This window comes from Tursiops truncatus, chromosome 3 (genome assembly GCF_011762595.2).
Source record: "Tursiops truncatus isolate mTurTru1 chromosome 3, mTurTru1.mat.Y, whole genome shotgun sequence".
NCBI classification, from domain to species: domain Eukaryota; kingdom Metazoa; phylum Chordata; class Mammalia; order Artiodactyla; family Delphinidae; genus Tursiops; species Tursiops truncatus.
In genome coordinates this window covers 8,607,501-8,622,330 of record NC_047036.1, presented here as the reverse complement: position 1 = coordinate 8,622,330, position 14,830 = coordinate 8,607,501, and the positions used below count along the sequence as shown (strand labels likewise).

Here is a 14,830-nt window from a genome sequence, read left to right as displayed (position 1 = left end):
TCCATAAATGCAAGTCTGCCAAAATAAAGTAAAAACAGGTTAGAAACAGAACTTCAAACCCATTAAATTTTGAAAACTCCAATGCTCCCCAAGGTGAGCTGGGAATGGACTCATGGTCGTGAAGGAAGGCTGAGCACAGGCCGGCGGCCATTACCCTGTGCCCCATTGTTGGCATCAGCTGCATCTTCCCCGCCCGCGTCGTCCTCCTCCTCATTCTCCTCCTCCTCCTCTTCTGCCTGGTCATCCTGGGCTGCAGGGTTTTCCCCCACCACTGCGTTCTCAGCTGGTGGGTTAGCAGGCTGGTCGGGGGCAACATTTTCAGCACCATTTCCTCCTGCTGGAGCCTAAAATAACAGAGGAGACCAGAAATTTGGCTAACTTGCCTCAGTTTTGCTCTATTTTCAAATAGCACCCTCCCTTCTAAAAAAAAACAAAACTAGCAAACAGACACAAACTCTATTAAAATTCCAGAAAAACCCCACCTCTCAAGGGCATTTCTTCTAAATGTATCTGAATTTAGATCAACTTGGTATATAAGAACATAAACTCATTTAACAGTGTACATATTCATTCAATATAATTTAGAGATGAACATTTCACAAAGCATTACAGGAAACAGGTTAACAAATCTGGCTATCTTGAATACATCATTCCGTAATCCTTCTTTATAAGGCATCTCTTGTCTTTACTGACCACTTCAGGGATGAAAATATATTTATGTATCTGTTTACACACATACTGATTTATAACTTAATTCTCAGTTCACACTTGAGGAAAGGTTTCTCATTTCTGCTCAGGAGGGTAAGCCTGTCCATATGAACTTTATCAGTTTCCACAAGCACCCTTCTCTGGCTCTTCCTGAATTCTGCTACCTACCAAATGCAAAGACCTAGTTGTAGTTAATTAAAACACTGAACTCCTATGGAGTTAATGAAGATTCTAAAAGAACTGTATTAAAATGCTTCAAAATATGAGGTACAATGATGAAAGTATTAACACTAGGTAAAAACTTGCTTAATAGTCCCATTTTTCATATGTGTGGTTTTCAAAGGCGAAGTTGTACTCTTAATTCTGTAGAAAAAAGGGTATGGCAGAATTTGATGAAATCAATCTTCACACTAAAAAAAGCCAAAGGTCCTTAATTGAAAAATTAAGTCGTTAAGTATCGTTAAGTATTATTTTGAATTTTATAGTCAATTTTTTCATAATAAAATTTTACAAAGGGCAAATTGTTTTTGTATTGTGAGTAGCCAGTTTGGGTTCTTTTTTACATTTTCAGCCCTATAATTTCTCAGTAAACAAGATAATAAAAACCATTTATCATATCTTCCTCTTCTTAATGTCTCTAGCAGACACACTTGTATCTAAGCATGTCATCTCATAAATAAAAAGTAAAACTGTACAAGACTGTTATCAACAGTACTCCAATTTTTCTACTTTTGGTAATGTTTCTACTAAAAGCAACAAAGGTGAGGCATTTTACACATGAAGAAACTAATGAACAAAGAGGGTAAGGGGGCTTCCTTAATGTTATGCAGCACGTCAGAAGCCCACGCAGGAGGTTTGTATATTAACTGCCAGGCCGGCGGTAAGCTGTTAACCCAGGCAAAGGGAATGAAAGAGCATGCAGTATACCCCCAGTACTGTTCCCAGTCTTGCTAGAAAACTAAGAGGCAAAGTAACAACAGCACTCTTTTGATTTTTCACATCTCCTTTAATCTTCTCCCAAACGTTGTCACTGTCCTGCTTTGCAATGAGGGACACGGGAGTCAAGGGTTTGGGTCTTAGAGGGTGACAATAATTCTTATGTCCTACCCAAATAAAATGAATTTGGGGATAGAGGGAGCTACCTCATTTTGGTGATGCCCAGCAGCGTTGAAGGGCGGAGCAGCATGCTCCAGCCAGATCGGGGCTCCCCCGTGGACTATCTGCTCTCGCAGCCACACCAGGCTGATGAACGCACACAATGTGCACGTCACCACAAAACAACCCTGCAAACAATCCGCCAACAAATTGTCCCTATTAAAAAAAAAAAAAAAGTACATAGAATTACTCCAAAGAACACTTAAAATTAAGAAACCAAAGGTAACAACATTCACTTTACATAAAAATCTCAGAAAGAACAAGAAAAGTCAGTCATAACTTTCTGGTGAAAAATCAGTCTCTCAAAAAGAATTATTTCTGAGGATGGTGGCAATTTATCTATCTTATAAGCTGGCCAAACATGTTTATTTATATATTTGTATTATATGTGTTCATATTATAGAAAGCAAAGAATAACATCAGAACTACATAAATTGGCTATCCAGCCTCTCTTTGAACATAGCTGAGAAAAAGGAAGGCAGCAAGCAAAAAACTGAAAGTAGCCAAATACTTGACAAAGGTCAAGTATTAAATACATGTAATTTCCTAAAGATACATGACTCTGTCCAACCCTTACTAAGAATATCCTCATCCTTATTTTATACACAAGTTGAACCAACTTAGTTAGCTGATACTTAAACCCATGTAAATGAACAGAATCAGCAAATCAGAAAGGTGGAGAAGGGCCTCTAGAAAGGCCTAAAGACAACATAAAGGAAGGCTGAGAAATACACAGTACACAATGCGTAAGGCAAAGGAGCCTGTGGTACATTTTACAAATGCCTCATTTAGAACGCAGATTAAATTTTGATGCCAACTGCAAATACACCAAAAGTATATTAGTTTCTCAACAAATCCAGACAGATCAAGTATGGTTCACATGAAAATACACGCAGTATAATAATACTGAAGACCTCTTTGTTCTTTTCCTCTCTGAAGGAGCATATCCTTCCCTGGTCTATGTCTGATTTCAGAGTAATTCAAAGGTAACTCAAGAATCTTGGTAGCCTTTGGAAAATTCACCACCATAATAGACATTTTTCCCTCCATGGAGAACTTAAGGAAGGGTCAATTTGGGAGACCTCGGCCTGGTAGCTCCAAACTGAACTAATGTGGCCCTCAGATGTTATCTGGAATATACCTTAATCAAAAGAGGAATACTAATCACCCCCTTGCTAAGGACCCCTCCAGACCATTAAAATTTTGATAGGTTGGGACTAAAATACCCCCTTCTCTACTCCTTCCTTGTCATCAGCAATAAGAACAGCAACTGCTTATTGTAGAGTTTATTGTAGATTTTTAAATGGTGACAAACTGTAGAATCCTTTCCTTTTCCCTCACACCTTGAATCTGGGCTGATTTGTGAACTGTCTGGACCAGAAGCGAATTTCCTGAGTTCTAAAGCCTAGAAGAGAGCTTTCAGGTAAGCTTCCACTCTCACCCCTTTAGAATGCTGCCCTGAGGCCACCATGTAAAGAAGCCCCACTAGCCTTCTGAAGATGAGAAGCCATATGGAAGAGCCAAGGTACCTCATCTTAGACTACCCAACCCCAGTGATACATATGCATAATGGAGGCGAGCCCAACAGATAAATGGATCAGCTGAGCCCAGCCCAAACTGCTAACTCCCAGAATTATGAGCAAATAAAATGTTTGTTGTTTTAAGCCACTAAGTTTTAGGGACAGCATGTTTTGCAGCAATAGTTAACTGATAGACTGTGCCTAGAGATGCTGAGGAACTGAGCTACAGAATATGTAGCAGCTGCTAAGATATTAAGAAATTTTAAGTAAAATTTCAGAAAATGGATTCTATAGAGAAAAATGAAACATTACTCAGAAAAAATAAGTGATTTACTTATAAGTGCTTTCAGAAAAACTGGCTCAATTCTTCAAATTCTAAAAGGCAGCATGAGATTATAAAAGCAACCCACGCTTACAATTTCTTTCCACTATTCCCACCAAGCTTTCAGCATTCTTCCCATGTCAATGAGGAAGCTCATGAAGGCAACTCAGGTGTGGCCCACTAACCAATCAGGTCACAGAGAAAAGGAGAGCCTGCCAACATAAGGCAAGCAACAGCTCTGAGTTTTGGTGATAATTTTGCTATGTATTAACATAGTGCTCAAAATTCACATATAGTTTTTACATGTATTTGTGAATTTAATCTTTGAACAGCCTGCCCAAATCCCTGAGGCATGATCTTCCTCATTTTACAGATGAGGAAACAGGGGTTCAGAACTGTCCAGTGATTTGCCCAAGGTCACCAAAAAGTTGCAGATGCAGCAACTTTTAAATTCCAATGTCAGGGTTCCTTCTGTTACAACCAGCTACATCTTTGCATCACCTAAGTGATCACACTTGCCAAAAAACCAGATGTTTAATGGTTCCGCCAACAAGAAGTAAAGGTGGTAGGCAAGTAAAATACTGCCTTACTTGAGACTAAAATACTAAATTTTCACTGACATGGCTTCCATAAACATCTGTTTTTCACAAAGCCAAAGTCTACCAATTTAAGCTTTGGTAAACATTAACATATTTAGCCACTTAAAACAGAAACCATTAAAGAAGTAACACACCCCCACTTTACTGAACAGCACAGATGGGACCTCAAGTCACCTCTTCTAAACAACTGAGATACTGACTGGCTGCTACACTGCTCTCTCAAAAATTACAATGATAAATACAACTCTAGCCTCACACTAAATGGAACAAGACTGCCCTGTTTAGAACGGTTCTTTTATTCGTTCATAGATATTAAAATATAACTTCCATCACTCTTAGCAGTCACCCCTTGCTTTTTTCTGATCTCCCTCGCTACTTCTAATATGTGCGTTTATTTCGTATACGATTCCTAAATGAAAGCCGGAGGTGAGCTACATCATATACATGGAGACATATGAATGACACTTCAGCCAAGACTGATTTTTCTTGCCTCTATACTAAGACTGTGTTCTGGATGGCTGATATAAAAATCTGATGTCCAAAAATAGTAACGCTGTCCTATTTGTTTCACTGAATCATTTCACAGAAAGTCAATATTTTCATACAAAGGGCTACCTTATTACACTATTTCTAAATTCTCAAGTGTGTCAAATTACTGCTTCTCCTTTTTATGAGGGCCACAGCCATTAGTGCCCTATTTTCAAGATCCTTGTCTACTTATAAACATTACTTCGAAAGCTGTTGTAATGTAAATAAAGTTCAAGTTCAAAACCTTTTATCTTATCTATTCCCTATACTGCCAAAGAAACACATAAATTAAATAACTTGCCTGTTCTATCCAAAAAAGGTAAAACTAGCAAGCAGGAAAAACAAGTTGCAAACACATCTAATATTTCTAAGTATTTTCAGCCACGATTCAAAATAATGATGCAGACAAAAGAGACTTAAAAGACCTCCTCGATTTCTTTTCTATCAGAAATGTAACATGCTCTCCTGCTCTCTTCTATTGCCATTTGGCTTATTTTTATAATATATTCCGCATGCTTCTGTCCTAAAAGACAGTCTTATATTGTTCTTTGCCCTTACTGACATAGGGATCAGAAACCTAAGGTCAATTGGGTACAAAAGAAGATTTTAGCAAACAGAGGTGCAATCTTTTGCAAGCTTAATATTCTAATGATCTTGATACAGCTTATCATTTACAGCATTTCTAACATCAATAATTTTGAAAACACATATATGTCTTTCCCAAGAAACCGCAATTACAAAGCTTTATGTCAAATTAAAATACAGTAAAACCACCACAGTGAACAAGTTTTTACAGTCCATCTCCTAACAATCACAAAAAACATTTTAAAAAGAAATTTGACTTCAAATGTCTGTGTTGTTAAAAACACATGTTTAAATGAACGCCCAGCGTATCACTATATGGAACAGTACATTTCTTGCACTACACGACAGCTTATTTAACTAGCTGTCCCACCGTTACCAAACTGTCCTTTAAGATGGGTATGTTTTAAAACATCATTTATATATGTCAGCTACTTCCACTGTAGCTGTAACTTTAGAATAGGTAACAAACATAAGGTATTATTTGTCCTTGGAATAGAAGGACTTTTCAAATTACAACAAACACAAGTATGCAGAAGAAAAAATGAGCACCATTCACAATGTGCAGCCTTCCACCACCACGAGGTTCAATACTTACGTGGACAGCATGTCTAGTGGCAGTGTCAGCAGGGAGCTCACAGAGCCAGTAAACAAGCACTTGTAGATGCGACCTACCAAGAAAGGGCATGAAGGCATACAGTCACAACTCTCATCGTAACTCATACAGTCGCTCAACTAAACAGATAAAGTGGAACACTGCGAATGCCACTGAAATAAACATTTAGTCTTTGCAAGGTTGAGCCTCATAATACTAAAGTTAAAAAAAAAAAAGTCAAGCATTAAAACTAGTGACAGTAAAGAATAAATGTTACACAATGTTTAAAGTTTTGATTCTCTCTAGATTTACTTACTTGTTTTTATTAAATGAGCTTAGATGTTTGAAGGGGGCGGGGGGACCAATCTCAAGAAAAGATCTCCAAAATTATAATACAGAGTATTTTCTTTAACCTAGAATTCTAAAATTCATTGAGTCTGCTCATGAAAATAAAGTTTTGGGGATACACATTTTTGACATTGAGGACTTTTCAGTAGAGTACATGCTTCAATGCTATGAAGCAAACTAACAACCAATTTTTGACAAACAGATTCAAGGGTCCTCAAAAGGACAAAATCTTAAATCTGGCCATGAAGGGAAAGATGAAGTAAGGGCAAATACACAGCCATCCCCTCATCCTCTTAGTCAGAAAAGGCAGAAACAGATTTGGAAATGAGGCCCAAAAGCTGAGGTTTTCTTTCAAACCAGTACTTGTGTATTAGTTTAAGCATTTCCTATATAGCCTTGTACCAAAAATTTAGTGACTTCAATGGCTGTTCTCAAATGCCAAGTCAAAATGGAAAGACAGGAAAAGATTTTCTGTGACAGAAATTACTTACATATATGTATAAAACATTCAAAGCAAGTATGCTTGTAACAAGTAAAAGTGACAAACAGCCAATTGTCTGTAGATAAGAAAACAGACTCATAAATTAAAGTCCTCCTTACTAGCGTGCTTAAAAATAAGGTAGCTCAACACATTGCTACAGGAAAAGACAGCCACGGGTACATTGCTAACTTAAAGAAAGAAGTTACAGAATGTGTAGTGGGTGACATAATTTAGATTTTAATTGTGTGTGTGTGTAAACAATTCAGAACAGAAATCAAGCTTGTTACCTGTTACTTAAATCCTCAAAGTCCTTACTTAATTTTTGACTACTTGATCTACTGATTTCAGAGAAGTGTTAGTCTTCCACTATAACTATGAATGTTTTACATATTTCTAAGTCCTGTTTGCTGGTGCATAGAAATTCTTAAGTTTTCTTAGTGGACTATGCCTTTTATTAATATGAAATAAAATGCTGTTCCTCATTTAAAGTGTTTCATCTTGAATAATATCTGGCTGGCGAATACTGTTCCTGCGTTTTGTCAGCCTTTGTTAACAAATCCCTCTAGCATTAACCTGGGCTGTTTCGTACTTATCTCTTGTAGCGGAACACTTTTATACATACACAGTTATGAGGCTCTATCTACACCCTATGATCACAGATATTGCAATCTTATCTTTTCTTCTCTTTTACTCCCCTTCCTCAGCCCTCCCTTCTTGTCTTTCCTGTCTTTTGTCAGACTTTACAAATTTTACTCACTGCTTCCTATTCCCGCTCCCTAGGATGAAAACTCATCATCTTATTTCTATTCTCCTAACAGTTACTTAAATTTAAGTTTTGTTACTTTTTTATTAAGATAAAATTTACATAAATATTAAGTGTGTCTGGGTGAATTTTTATATTCGTATATATCCGAGTAACTGTCAGCCAGATAAGATTCTCAACATTTCTAGCTCCCCAGAAGGCTCCTTCAAGACCCTTTTCAGTCAATATCTCCAGCAAAAGGTAACCACTATTCTGATCTCTATCATCATAGATCAATTTGGCCTATTTTAAAATTTCACATAAATGCAATCCCACAATCCATACTCTTTTGTGCCTGGCTTCTTTTTCTCAAAGAAGTGAAGTTTATCCATGTTATTCTATGTTGCGTCAGCCAGCTCCTTTTTCACCACTATGTAGTATTCCATTATAGGGATAAGCCACACTGTATCCATTCTACTGCTGATAGTTGTTTGGTTGGTTCCAGTTTTAAACTACTATTATCAAAGCTGCAGTGACGACACCATTACACACGTCTTTTAGTGGACACAAGGTCCTTATTCCTGTTAGCAACATCCCCAGAAACAGAACTACTGGATCATAAGGTATTTATAATATTTACCACTGATAGATAACATCAAACAGCTTCCCAAAGTGGCTATACTATAATACTCTTACTATCAATGTATGCATGTTGCAGATGCTCCACATCCTAAGGAGGATTTGGCACTGTCTTTTCTTTTAATTTCAGCCATTCTTCTGAGTACATAGCAGCATCTTCTTGTGCATTTCCCTGGTGACTAATGATACTGAGCACCTTTTCACGTATGTATTGGCTATTTAATCTTCTTTCCAGAAACACCTGTTCAAATCTGCTGTTCTACTTTTTAATTGGCCTGTCTTCCTTTTTCTTACTGATTTATATAGTTCTTTATATATCCTGGATACAAGTCCTTTGCTGGATATGTGTATTGCAAATACCGTCTCTCACTCTGTAGCTTGCCTTTCTCCCTCAAAGCTATCTGAGCATGAATTAAAGTTCTTAATTTTAATTAAGTCAAATTTCTCAGTATTTTCTTTTATGGTTGTTCGCCTATACTTTCTTTTAGCAGTTTTTTGGTTTTAATGTTCACATTCAGGTTTACGACCATCTAAAGTTAACTTGTGTCAGGTGGGCGGTAATGGTATGGGTCACTTGCTCCACATGCCCGTCCAGCTGATGCTGTACCATTTATTGAAAAGACCATCTTTCCTCCCCTGAACAGCAACAGTGGCACCTTTGCTGTTTATCACCTTTGCCAGTTCTGGACTCTACTTTGTTACTCCTGTATTTTTAATGCATAATTACACTGTATTTTCCTGTTTTATCTAAAGCATCTATAATTTCACCACAAATAAGACAACCTAAAAAGCTCTCAATTCTATCCTCCCCTCACAATTTCTCTCGTTAAGATCATCTAGAATTTTAGTTTCCAACTGATACCTAAAAAATTATTAATTATTGTAGACTAACAACAATTATGATTAGCTTAGCTATAAGAAGCACTTGTTTCTTTTTCTCTGGAGCTCACACCTTTCCCTGTCTTTGATTCCTTGCTCGTTTTAGTAAAATATATTCTCAAACACTTTTTTCATAAACGATTTGAGGTAGTAAGCTTTCCAAGTCCTTGCATCTATTGAAATGTCTGTATTTTGTCCTTCTATCTGAGAATAATAAGATTTTGGGTTCAAAAATTTTGCCATGTGTTGACTATTCTGCTGTCTTCTAACATTCAATGTTGCTGACTTTAAGTCTGATGCCAGTCTGATTTTCATGATTTTGTAGGATAATCTGAAAGCATAACATCTATATACCACCCTATTCAGCATTGGAAAACTTCACAATGTGTCTAGGATTGTCTTTTTCCTTTATCACAGTCAGCTCTCTCTCTTTCAATCTCTTTTACCCTCTGCAACTACTTACTAGACAGATACTGAAACAATCGGATGTAGCCTCCATCTCTCAAATTTTTTCCCTCATACTTGCAACTTCCTGTCTCTGAGTTACATCCTGGAGAACTCCTTGCTCAATCTTCTAGCTCACTAATTCACTCTTCAAGTGAATAGTACCTATTCTGCTACTTTCGTAAGATTTTCATTTTTATAACTGATCGAGTTTATTTTACTTTATTTTAAGGAGACATGAGGATATTATTATACTTATTTAAAAATATTGTTTGTGGCTAACTTTAAAGAATCCTATCTATATACTCTGGCACCATATACTATCGACCCCTTTCCATGTCTTTAAGAACACAAAGAACCTAAAAAGAATCAACTAAGAGTTAGTATACCAATCTCCCAAAGAGCCTCCTATATTTGAAAGACACGCTTCCCAATTATTCAGCACCATTAGATATGTGTTTTTTAAAAGGGGATAAAAAAAAATCTCAAAAGAACCCATCTTTTGTCATCCTTGAAAGCTCTAATAAACTTCAAGGAATAAAATTCAATTTCCTTCTAATTATGGTTTGATTTTGCTTTTTCAATTCTTTCATGAACTTTCATTATTAGCCTCTGTATGCTGTGTTTTTCTTTCCCACATTCATTCAAGAAACTGACCTGTTAAAAAATGGTTTTTATTCAGCTGAATAATATTTCTTAAATGAGGTTTTCCTAATACATGACATTATAATATCAAATAATTAAGTATCATTCGAACAAAACTATGATGCCATATTACTTTATAATATTAAATAGTTGTGCAATGTTTAAATAACTCCAGCCACAGAAGAATGAATACTCACATGCTGTAAGAGGAACAACTCCCAACCATGCAAAGGCCACAAGTGTATAATGAAACCAATATCGTATTGCAGTGCCAATACTTGTAACCAGTCCAGCAAATATGTCTTGGATTGGAAGCCGCGAAGGCATATCTGGGGAATAAACTATAAGGGGAAAACGTTCACATAATTTCATGAAGATTCAAATAGGTTATATTCTAGGCAGGTAGCACTATCTTAACTTTCAACATTTGCAATTGCACTTAAATATTTTTTCCTATAAGAAAAATGAATCAAATAATTGCAATAAAATACTACATTTACCCAGAAGTCATTTATGAGAGCAAATCACATAAGAAATGTAGAAGCCAATGAAACAGGCCTCTGAGCAGGAAAAAATATTCAAGAGAAGTACACATCCCTCACTCATAGCCAGGAACTTTATGTAATGCTAATTTACACATATTTCAGCATTCAAACACTATAATTATCTGGTTTCTCAAATTATAAAAGATCACATAAAGCAAAAAGGAGCAAAAGGTGAAGCTGACAGATGTCATCAAGAAAGAACCCTCCCCCATGCCAGCCTCAGAAATAGCAATCAAAATGCACAACAATCTGCAGCAGAGCCACTTCCTGTAAGAGCCAACAGCCCGCTGACGTCTGTTAGCCACTCCCCACCCCATTTTAGCACAATAATCAACATCCCAAATGGTAAATTAAGGTCTTCCCACTTCTCTGCAAAGTGTGGTTCAATACTCAGAAAAAGAGGTTCTGCCACAGGTAATATTGTGATTTATAAGAAATACATATCTGGTCATTCAAATGACCAAAATATATTTCTCATATACATTTGGTCTTCGTCCACAGTTCCTGGCTCACAGCTCCTGAAACTCTAGGAATTTTCTATGCAACGTAAGCCATAAAGGTGTCTTTTGTTATGTTAATGAGATGACTTTTGAACCTGTCTGGGGCAGGGGTGGGGAGAAAGAGTATGGCACGGGTTTTCCAAGGGAGCCAACCAAGTAATTAGAGGGTTGGAATTTTCAGTTCCACCCTTCAGACCTCTGGGGAGGAGCGAGGGACTGAAGGTAGAACCAATGGCCAACAGTCAACGATTTAATCAATCAAGCCTATGTAATGAGGCCTTCATAAAAACCCGTAAGGCCTCAGGTTCAGAGAGCTTCCCTCTGGTGAAAACAAGTAGATCTGGGGAAAATGGTGCAGTTTCCCTTCCCACATACCCTACCTTATGCATCTCTTCAATCTGGCTGTTCCTGATAATAAACTGACGATCTAATAAGTAAAATGTTTCTCTGAGTTCTATGAGCCACTCTAGCAAATTAATCAAATCAATGAAGGGGTCACTGGGAACCCCTGATTTAAAGTCAGTTGGTCAGAAAGGCAAAAGCAAAAGTAACAGCCTGGGTTTGCGACTAGCATCTGCAGGGGGTTGAGGGACGCCAGTCCTTTAAGGACGGAGCCCTCAACCTGTGGAATGGAATGCTATCTTGGAGCAGACAGTATGAGAAGTGGGTTAAACTGTAGGACACCCAGCTGGTGTCCTGCAGAACTGCTCACTGATGTAGGGAAAAGCACCCCACACACATGTTGGAATTGGTACCAGAACCTATGTACACACATTTTAGAAAGATTTCTTTTGTAATCGGTTCCAGTGAAAACCACTGCTCTACCACAGGTTTCTCCGAAAAAACATACAGAAGGAACAAAGGCCTCTTTCTCCACTAAGGCCAAAACAAAGAGCTATGATAAATAAAGTTTTAAAATCAGTGATGTGAAATTTATGAGAGCACTATTACAAAACTGTTCACAGCTACAGACACAAAGGAGTGAACAAGTAACAAACAGCAACTTTTTACAACATACCCACAAAGATCAGTACTTTAGAGGATTTTTGATATACAGGAGCAAGTCATTAAACCAGTAAACAGAGTTTTTGAAAAAGATAAACAGAGCACATGATGTCAAATGAAAACTAAAAGGTACAAACACAAGCTTTTATTGGTCTCAGAATAAAGAAGCTCACATGAGTATTTCTTATCAATCAAACTTCATGAAGATATTCAATTATTTAGTCTTGCAGTTTGCAATAAACCTTAAGCTGTACAGTTTTTATGCCCTACAGAAAATTAAAGACTACAAAATAACAGAATTGACATTTTTTGAGCACTATGAATACAAAGCTTCAAAAGTGAAACTGTAATGATTTTAATTATATACACTCATCACATAAAGACAAGGTAAAACTAACAATAATTTACAGAATTTACACTCAGCAGCTCAAGATGCTTAAAACAAACAAAAACTAAAGCATAAAAAAATCTCTGGGAGGGGAGAGCAATATACTAGGATCTGAGAATGAAAATGTGCTTCAAATTATTGATAACCTGCCAGTATAAACCTCTACTTATTTAAGATGAACAATATTAAGTATCAATCAATAGGTAAAGGAGTTATAAATACAATTAGAATTTTAAAGATCTGCAAAACATTTACCAAAGCCTACAAAATACTGAGCTTAAAAAGTCTTATTTTAAAAAAGTGAGTTGTCTTTATTATGTCTTTAGTATTTGTCTTTATTATTATTCCAACCAACATAATTTAAACTCAAAAGATGTCCCAAATTTGAACACGGATGGGATATTTGACAAATTCAAGGCATCAATAATTTTTCTGGGTAAATAATGATATTATAGCTGTATTTTTTTTAAAAAACCATTACTCTTTAGAGATACATGCTAAAATATGTACAGATGAAATCATAAATGATGGGATTTGCTTTAATAAGGATGGAGAGGTGAGAACAAGAGCATAGGGAATGACATGTAAAGGCTATGAGTTGAAAATGGATGAAACTGAGTGATGGATACATACAGGCTCATTATACCTTTGTACACGTTTGAACTTGTCTAAAAAAAAAAGAAATATCCCACAAATTAAATCACGTGCGTGTGGTGTGTTAAAAGCTGACGTGTGGTGTATTAAAAGCTGACGTGTAGTTTTTAAAAATATTTTCCAAAATGTTATAGCAATACTTTCTATTACCATAAAAGACAAATTAAGCTGAACACAGTTGCTTTAAAACTGTTTAAACACCTTTATGTGGCCAGTTATAACCTAGAAATGCAGTGAAAACTTCGAAAGAACTTACTTGGTGTGAAAGCAAATCTGTGCTTGCATAATTCACAGTATTCTTTTCGACTGTGTTTCAGCCACTGAACTAAGCTGCAATTACAAATACATTCATAAGTATAGTGTTTATAACAAAAAAACTTTTAAGGTTTCATTGAAAACTAATATTGCTTTACTAAAATTTTACATATCACAGAACTTTTACAATTTTAAATTTAGAAAGTCCTAAACTTTTTATCATTAATGCCCTCTAAGAGTACAGAATTATAACAGATAAAGATAAAAATGACATGTATTTCCTCTATTAAAAAGCAGTTTCAATTAACTGAACAATTAACTAATCAAAGTAAATTGTAACATCCTCAAAGATAACTGAATATAGAAGAACCTCCAAGCATCAACATCAGTTCTAATATTGGTCTAAGGATACTGCTACCTGGTGGCTAGGTCTATCACTAATTGGCTGGCTGTGTGACATAGAACAAGTTACTTAACCTTTCAATGCTTCAGTTCCCTCATCTGAATAATCATAAAATCATAATCATACTCCACCTTGCAGTTTTGTTGTAAGGATTAAATGAGTTAAAATGTATACAAGCACTGAGTTATTACCTTACACAAAGCATTTCCTAAATGTAAACTATAATCATGCCAAGCAAAACTACAACACCATAACACTTCCCACAAACATAAGCTCTCCATGGTAGAAATAAACAAATGGGTACTCACGTGCATCTGAAAGACAATATACCAAAATGACATGGCATGGTAATAAGAAATATGGGTAATTTCCAAATTTTCACAAAAAAAATTTTAAAGAAATAACTAGTTACAGAGAAAGTTCACTGAAACAGTATCCCTTATATAGATGACAGAAAAGCTCAGACATAAAAATTTTCTAAAAGGATGACTCACCATTCTTGATGGATAAACTTAATACTGCCAGTACACACACAAGGATGATAAAGAGGTTTCTCAGGTGTTCCTTCTGACCGACACACTCTACATATGTCTATTAATGAAAAAGAAAAATTGAATTATCTTTGGTTATAACTTTTAAAAAAATAATAGGCCACCAAAAACTAAAATACTGCATGCTAAAGCAAGACTCTATCACTAGGTAAAACATTAATCAACATCATGGAAAACTAAAAAGTGTGAACAGGATGATAATCTAGTATATCTGAAACTTAAAAATTTTCTATTATATAAAAGGTCAACTGTCCCTTTGTATGAGAGCTCTGTAAATAAATCAAAATTGAAAATAACAGAAACTGTGGTTTACTTGAAACTGTACTTTCTCATAACTAACAG

The 14,830-nt window shown here is 36.1% G+C and overlaps 1 protein-coding gene across 4 annotated transcripts in view; it reads right to left on the bottom strand.

Annotated features, from left to right (window-relative positions):
* Nucleotides 1–14,830, bottom strand: part of MARCHF6 (membrane associated ring-CH-type finger 6) — a 76,343-nt gene that overhangs the window by 43,027 nt on the left and 18,486 nt on the right. For all 4 annotated transcript variants that reach the window (XR_012330626.1, XM_073802011.1, XM_019951078.3 and 1 more), the window contains 6 exons: nucleotides 14,432–14,528; nucleotides 13,536–13,609; nucleotides 10,385–10,528; nucleotides 6,013–6,085; nucleotides 1,851–2,019; nucleotides 155–344 (listed from right to left, as the gene is read on the bottom strand). Coding sequence is in view for 3 of the 4 variants with exons in the window: in XM_073802011.1 (XP_073658112.1) it covers nucleotides 155–344; nucleotides 1,851–2,019; nucleotides 6,013–6,085; nucleotides 10,385–10,528; nucleotides 13,536–13,609; nucleotides 14,432–14,528 (747 nt within the window). In the remaining variant the exon portion in view is untranslated. The remainder of the gene's footprint in view (nucleotides 1–154; nucleotides 345–1,850; nucleotides 2,020–6,012; nucleotides 6,086–10,384; nucleotides 10,529–13,535; nucleotides 13,610–14,431; nucleotides 14,529–14,830) is intronic.